The 8,425-nt window shown below is 41.9% G+C and overlaps 1 protein-coding gene across 1 annotated transcript in view; it reads right to left on the bottom strand.

Annotated features, from left to right (window-relative positions):
- Positions 1 to 7,568, bottom strand: part of ACSF2 (acyl-CoA synthetase family member 2) — a 76,891-nt gene extending 69,323 nt beyond the window's left edge. Inside the window, exon 1 of the mRNA XM_081937077.1 lies at positions 7,432 to 7,568. Within this exon, the coding sequence (XP_081793203.1) occupies positions 7,432 to 7,529 (98 nt within the window). The 5' untranslated portion in view covers positions 7,530 to 7,568. The remainder of the gene's footprint in view (positions 1 to 7,431) is intronic.
- Positions 7,569 to 8,425: the final 857 nt, after the last annotated feature.

Consider the following 8,425-nt stretch of genomic DNA (forward strand, 5'->3'; position numbering starts at 1 on the left):
ATTAGAAGAATTAGGTATTCCTAACTCAGTTGCAAGCTGCACTGCTGAAAATATATGTAGTTAGCTTTCAGATGGGTCGTCCTCAATTTAAAGGAGAAATTGGGACCAGAATTTCTATTGCTAAGCAAGAGGTTTGCTAAGTGAGCCATGCCCAATTTTATGACTTTATTTTGCTACAGTTGTTAAGCAAATCACTGCAGTTGTTGAGTGAATTATGTGATTGTTATGCAAATGCAGCTTCCCTCACTGACCACTTGTCAGCTATGGTAGGAAGGTCAAAAAAGGCAACCACATGACCCTGGAACTCTGCAACCATTGTAATTACATGCCAGTTGCCAAGTGCCCAATTTTTTAATCAGATAATGGTGGGGATTCTGCAATGGGGACAAGTGCAAGGGCTGGTTGAAAGTCACTTTTTAAAAAAAGCTGCTGTAACTTCAAGCACTCAGTAAATGAATGGTTGAAAGTTGAGGGCCACCTGTAAAAAGAACGTCTGGAAATATTTATTAAAAAGCTTGAAATGTCTGTTGCACCTAAAACTTCAAATAACCATTTCAATTATTGTTTCCTCTCTCATCCGCCAGCTGGTATGTATAATTTGGTCTCCTGCTGTATTAGACTGATTCTGTCCTATTTGGTCCACCTTATGGCATTCTTGAGTCTATCTGAATAAAGACATTTGTTGTCAAATACAGTAGGTTCTTCTCCTGCTTTCTTATCTCAGGCCAAACTCAGCAAACAACAAACTCACAAAATAAATTGATGAGTAGGAGATCACTTCCGGTTTCCGAAGGGGACGGACATTGGTCCGCTGCTCACTTCTCCAGTGGGCTCCTTTTAGGAGCACAGGCGGTCTTGGAGGGACCACCTGCCCTAGGGCAGCTTGCTGGAACCCCAGGATCGGCGGCAGCCATGGCGGGGTTTCCAGCTTCACCTCAGGAGCCAGGGAGCGTGGGGGGTGCATAGCAGCACCATCGCTGAATGGATTCCCGAAGGAAGTAACTAATTAGAAGTAGCGGCTGAAGTGCTGGAGGTGAGAAGTTCGCTCCAATCTCCTTAACCCCTTTTAATTGATTAGCAGCAGCCTCTTGTAAGTTGTGGATTCAATCTATTTGAAGTTGGAAGATTGGAGGGATTTTTTTTCACCCCTCTCAGGCAAAGCGGCATTTGGTCTATTTCTCAATCTCGGAATGGAGAGAGAGAGAAAAAAGTTGAATTAGTCACTTGTACTAACTATGTGAAAAGATTTATATTTCAATTGTAAGACCAGATTGCTGAGTTGTTTTAAAAACTTTATGGAAATTTTTGATGTTTTGCTCCCTGGTTCCCTGTGAAAGGGGGAGCTAAGATGGCCTGCTTCCATCTTCTTCTTCGCACTTATAAATGAAGTCTGCCTTTTGAAACTACCTTTAAAAAAAGTCTGGCTTTATATTATTATTCCCTCCTGAAGGACTCCTGGAGCTTCTCCTGTTATGTGGTCTTTCTGGATTTGGATTATTTGATTTTTTTTTCTTGTGATTTCTTGGCTTGGAACTGTGACTGAGGATTAACTTTCAGTTTTGGATTTGCCTGTCTTCTCAGACTCGCTCGGCTGCACGCTTCACAGACGCTATTTCTTTTGCAAAAGATTTACAGTCATCTCTGAACTCAGACAAATGGGGCCCAGAAAACCACCTTCAGGCAAGGCAGCTTCAGCACCTACATCTTCTACATCCAGCCCTACGACTCAACAGACAAAAATTTCATCATTCTCACAACAAGAAGGGACTGGAGAGAGTTCAAAAGATTTATCTGTTATACAAATGTTCCAGGCTCTTATGCAGGGACAAAATGAGTTGAAAAAAGAAGGGGCAGATTTTAGAGAACAGCTCAAAGCTGTACAGCAGCAAACAATAGAAAATAAACAAAGGATTGGTGTGCTGGAGGAGGGTGCAGACAGGCTGGGGGAGGAGGTTAAGGCAGTCCAGAAGGGGAATATAGAATTGGAAAATTTTATGGTAAAGATAGAATTTGAAAGAATGTCCTTCTTTCTCAGATTCCAGAACCTACTGGAGACAGAAGATGAAGATCTTAAGGATATCATGAGTACAATTTTAGCAGAATATATTAAGAGAGTTAAAGAACAGTTGTGGTGAGATATGGATCTGGTTTACAGGATTAACTCAGCATATGCCAGAACACATAATGTTTCAAGGGAAGTACATGTTAAATTTCTTAGGAAGACCACGAGGGATGAGGTGCTAGGGGCCCAAAGGGGGGGGACCACTAAAATATAAAGACAAAGAAATTACCATTCTTAAGCAAATTCCGAAAAAAAATAAGAGATAAGAGGAGGAAGTATTCCTCCTTATCAAAGAAATTATATAATAAAGGAGTTTGGTTTAGATGGTTATTGCCAGAAGGAATGTTGATCTTCTGGGAGGGAAACAGAATTAGAATTAATACAGTTGTGGAGGCAGAGGCCTACATTAAAAAATATAGTGCCCTCCTAGAGGACAAAAATATAAGAGGTAGTGAAAAAGGTGACAATATACAAGACATGAAGGAGGGAGGGGCCGCTGCTCCACCTGGGAACAGTGGGGGAGGGAACAATATTGGAAAGACTCAGGTCACAAAAATAAATGTATTTGAAATATCATTGTAATTGTTGATACATTAGAAAGTTGCAAAAGAGATGATTGAACACATGATTGATACAATGTATAATAAGATGCTGTTTCTGCTTATCTTTTATCTTTTGTTTTTTTCTTTTCTGTAAAAGTTGTGAGAATTGGAGAGATTTCTACCTCTAGCACGATGGAGTTGCCAAAACTTTTTGTATATCCACTTACCCTTTCCCATAAATTTTTAAAAATCAATAAAATTCTTTAAAATAAATAAATAAATTGTGAGTAGTCTTTCCCCACTGGAGGGCTATACGTGACTTTTTTCCATTTCACAGAACCAGCAATTCCTTAAGGTGACTTAAGATGGCAACTAAGCAATTTTCAAAGGTTGCCAAATGTAAAAAGATATTTAATATGTCTTCAATATTAGGCCCAAAGTAGATACTAGAAAGTTGATATAAACGTTTTCCCCAATTTGGGACTCTGATTGCAAGAAACAACTAGGAACTGGCAGTACTTTGATTGGCACAGAAACTGAATTTTTAAACCAAGGAGATCCAAGGAAAGTTGTATATAGGAAATGATGAAAACATGGATGAAAAAAGGAAAGTGTTCTTTCTAAAGAAGTGTGCATTTTCACTAAATACTCTTCTATTATTCTTAATTTCTCTAGTTCATGGAAATCAACAGGTATTCTCAGGAGAAAGTAAAAGCTGCAGTTTTAAAGATGTGTTGAAAAGATATCTTTAATAGCTGCAGAAAACTCAACGGGCTGATATTGACTGGTATTGCTTCCTAAAAGTACAGAATAACATCCTTCTTTTCCAATAGAGCTGCTTAATTTGTTGAGTAAATGTGGATGTGATGTTTTATAGTTTACACATTCAGATAGTTCTATGTGTAATTTGAAAGAGGGTCTTTATTATATAGAAAATTAAACTCTTTGGAAATGGGGCAGCAAGTTGTAGCTAAACTCCCTGAGTGTGTCTTTGATAAAACATTACATAACCTTAGTAGTAGGTTTCTGTTACTCATGTATTACTTCACTATTATATATTACTTCCAGCCATGGTGGTGCAGTGGTTCGAATGCAGTATTGCAGGGCTAATTCTGCCGTCTGTCAGCAGTTCAATCCTAACCAGCTTAAGGTTGACTCAGCCTTCCAGCGTTCCAAGATTGGTAAAATGAGAGCCTATATTTTGGGGGGCAATATGCTGACTCTGTAAACCGCTTAGAGAGGGCTGTGAAGCATTATGAAGTAATATATAAGTCTAAATACTATTGCTATTTGCTTTTCCACAGTGCTAAAATATTTTTCTGACTTTTTAAAAGGAATATATTAGAATAATAGCAAACCAGATGTGGGTTCCTACCAGTTCGGACTATTTCGGCTGAGTAGGTAGTAACTTGGCCTGCCACAACCCTGAACCGGTTCTTTTGGCAGCGCCTATCTTGTTTTGTTTTGTTTTTTGTTTCTGCGAATGCGCAGAAGCATTTTTAGTACTGCGCATGCACGCATAGCGAGCATCAAGCAAGCATGTGCGCAAAGCATGCAGACAGCACATTCCTGAGCAAACTGGTAGCAGTAGCCGGAAACTACCCCTGTAGCAAACCACTGTATATGCTAAAAATTGTTATACCATTAAACTCACATAATAGAATTGTCAGGGTTCCAAGTAACATACCCATAACAAACAAAACTCCGAGACTGGTAGATTCCTCAAAGAATAGGTTTATTGAATAAGCCATATTGGCACAGGTGAAAACCAATTCTAAACGTTCCCGTGGTTTTCACCTAATTAAAAGTTTTACACTTTCTCAATACATGGTCCAATCAGGATACAAGCCAGTTGCTAGTGACCTCAGTCTCCTCCTTCCAAGCACCTGCTGAAATGTCCTTGATTCCCAAGAGAAAGTATTTTATTTTGTCTACAAACCCCAGCTATCTCTTCTCCCCCCCCTCCCTGTCCCTTACCTCCAGTTGTGGCAGCACTGAAGCCTCAAAATGGCCTCAGTCAGGTCAGCTTCAGGGTTGAGAGGAATAAATAACATTGTAAATCCCATTAACTATCTACCAGTCAAACTATGTTTGGATGAGTTGCCCATCTTCATCAGCAAAAGAAGTGCTTCCAAATTCTAATTTAACAGATTGGGATTGAGAATTATAATAGGATGATAGTCCCTTTATTTATTTGTGGGGGCACGATGACTCAGCAGTTAAAGAAGGTGAGCTTGTCAGTTGGAAAGCTGACAGCCTGGGTTCGAGACCTGAGGGCTGTGTCTCGGGATGAGCTCCAGTTACTTGCCCCAGCTCCTGCCCACCTACCCATAGCAGTTTAAAAGCATGCAAATGCGAGTAGATAAATAGGTACCACTTCAATGGGAAGATAATAGCCTCAACGTATAGTCATGGTAGCCACGTGACCACGGAAAGGGTCTTCAGAAAACACTAGCTTCCTTGGCTAAGAAATGGAGATAAGCACCATCCTATAGAGTCAGAAATGACTGGGCAGGGGAACCTTTGCCTTCATCTTTACCTACAGTACTTATTTGTAAATTTTATTGGCTGCCCATCTTGCCACACAATAACTCTGTAATTATAGTCCCTTCCTTGAAGGTTCTTTATAAGTAATCCAAGTGTAATCTTCAAATATTGCATTGGATTTAGCATGATACCTATGCACCATTTTCTTCACAGAGGCAAATACTATAATTGCATTTTTTCCTTGATAGTTTTCTGTTTCTGAACAAGTATGTTGGTGTAATGCCTATAATTTGATTACTGTACTTTTGTGGTGGTTCAAATTGTCATGAAGAGGAAGTGGATTAAGTATATTAATTAGATTATAAAGCTGTGGTTTCCAAAGTATGCATTGTGACACTCCAGAGCACTGCAGCAAATTTACAGGGGTTCCAGGTGACAACACAGTGAGAGCTGGCACCAATCAGATACCACATGAACTGCAAACTTAGGGATGCTGTGAAAAAATTACTCAGGGGACCATGAGCTGAGAAAGTTTAGGAATCTCTTGACACCTGTTAAATAAGCATTGTGTGTTGACTTCATAAAATGTCCTTGGCTGTTTGGGCCAGAAGTCAAGTGGCTTTTTACCAGCGGGTATCTTAACGTGAAGTACAAATGCAACACAAGCAATTATCTTGCATTCCACAGTAATACATTTCATCACTTCATGACACTGTACTTTCAAATAGTACTTTGAGAAATCAGCAGCAACCTGTTCCTAAAATGTTTAGTATGTAAAAGAAGGCAGAATTCAAGGTCAGGAAGAATTTGCTGTTTCAAATTGCCTGCCTGCAGCTATAAAAAAATTGGCTGGTTGCTAATACACATGGGATTTTTAAAGCAGCATCCATTATTCGGACCATAGTAATAAAATAGGTAAAATATATTTAAAAAGTGGAGGGGGGGAGCTGGGGTAGAGATAAAGAAAGAAAGAGGGAGAAAGTGAGAAAAGAGATTTGCGGTCATGGGAAGACTGCAAAACACATTCTTACCCAGATTTTTCTATCTACTTTTCAGCTAATTTCTCCACTTGAATTATTTTATGTTTTCTTTTCACTGTTAAATTTAAAATCACTAGTCTTTCAATATTATAATCCATAATATATTAGGAATCCAATTTTAGATAGTTGTAACCACTACAAAGTTGTGGGATGTGGATAAAAGGGAGACAAATGTATAACATTTTGTTATACAGTAGGCAAACAGGGAAGTTATATACCGTGTCTCCGGGACTCAATTATAAACACCAGTTTGGTTAAATATGAGTCAGCCCAGTTAGGTGGTAGCACTTAGCTAATTGTTGGCTGTTCAAAAAGTTTAAGTAGAATTGCAGTTAGGAAGATCAACAGGGCATCCCAAAATTGCACACTAGATTGGGATGCTGGAGGGGGAAAATCCCAGAAGAGATGGTAAGCTACTTTGGTACTGCTGCCAAGAAAAACTGCCTGGATGTGTCACTGAAGTCACCAGCACCTGAGGAAATGTAGGAGAGTATCTATGACCAACTGATACACTTGGTCATAGATAAAAGGGGCAAAGGGAATTCTCTGTAATCCTGGATAAAGGGTGATGCATTGAGTTCAAACTCCTGTATTTTATTTACTGTTCTGTCTGAACACCATGCATTACCTAACCTGCCACTGAATTAAATAGCTTTTGGGCAGCTGCCAAAGATTGCCAATGGTATCCAAATAGGTCAGGACATGTCTTCCTTTTTCCTGAAAAGACATTCCCTTCAGCCAGGGCTGGATTTTCCTATAGGCTAACTAGGCTTCAGCCTAGGGCCTCAAGATCAAGAGGGGCCTTTTATTTTTATTTATTATCCATGCCATATTTTTTATAAAGGTTAGTACCAATTACAACATGTTTCAATTAATATATTGATATATATCACAGTAATGATGTATTTTATTATCTCTCATGTAATTTACAAACTTAAAAATGGGAGGTGAAAGGGCCCCATAAGTGGAATAGCCTAGGGCCTCTTTTCATCTAAATCCGGCCCTGCCTTCAGCACTCCCCCCCCCTTTGCTTCCTGCTCCTCTGAGGCTATTTCACCCCACTTTTCTGGCAATTCTATCCCGTTTAAGGCTACTTGTCTGGCCCTCTATTTTCTTACATCTACTCAGGTGTCCCTCCTGCCCAAATATACAGCTCAAAACATTCCAATAACACTTTCCTCAAATCTCTCCCCCTCCCCACCTCCATCTCTTTTGCCCTCTTTCTACTGCCCCCCACCGCCCTCTATCTTTGCCCCTCGACTTCGAACTCCCAAAGCCCCCTCTTCCACTCGTCCTGTACCTCAGTCGCTGCACGCCCCGGTGGCTGCTTCGAGTCACCCCCAGGGTGGTCAAAAGCTCCCGAGCGACTCTTCTGAGCGAGACGGTGGCGGTAGCCATGCGGTTCCTCTTCGCGCTACCGATGCAAGAGCAGCAGCAGTCAGATCCTCGTCCTGACTTCGGACCCTCGCGGAAGGAAAAGAGGTTGGAGCTGCAGCAGGAGCGCGGAGATAGCCGGAGGCGAGGCGGGCGGGCAAAGGGGCGGCGCCGCGCTACGCTTTCGCTCCCCAAAGTGGGGCGCTCGCTTGGGCCAAGTTCTGGCTGGGCTCTGTCACGTCAGCGAGAGAAGTGAAAGTGGGCGGCGATTTCCTTCTTTGGGACCAGCCACTCCGTCTCCCGGACAGGGCAGTGCGAGATGGAGGATGTTGACCGGGTTCTGCTGGGACGGTGGAAACGCCCGCTTTAAGAACCCGGGGCAGGTGGCTTCCTAAGGCGGAGGCATCCTCTCCTCCTGCGCGGAGCGCTCCCCGCTTGCTCTCGCAGGCTCTGAAAAGACGGAAGAGAAACTCCGCGGAGAAGAAGAACCTGCACCAAACCCAAAGGAGGCAACACGTGTCGTTGTTGTTTTTTAAATCCTGGCAAGAAAGAAAGCGCTTCCCCCACTTCGAGTGCCGGAACCGGCTGGAGAAACAGCTGGTCTTCCCGCGAAGGTGGGACCGTGTCTTCCCTCGCTCCATGACAGCCAAAAGACTGTCCGAGACTTACTTTCTAACGGACGGAATGGCCGCGTCCTTCTGAGCGGGGACTCCCAAGAGCTGCCGCCGCTTCTTCTCTCGAACGGTGATCGTCTGAGCCGCTTGCTTAATAGTGTTAATAGAGTCCCTAGGAAGTTGACTCGTCCATATCTAAAAGGGTCGTTTGTGGGATACATTTATGTGTATCTCCAAATGGCCTATAGGGGGCAGAAGGCACGCTTCCCAAATTACCTCACGGAGAAGATGTTACAAATAGCAGAG

The sequence above is a fragment of the Natrix helvetica genome, assembly GCF_964273705.1.
Source record: "Natrix helvetica genome assembly, chromosome: 1".
NCBI lineage: Eukaryota > Metazoa > Chordata > Lepidosauria > Squamata > Natricidae > Natrix > Natrix helvetica.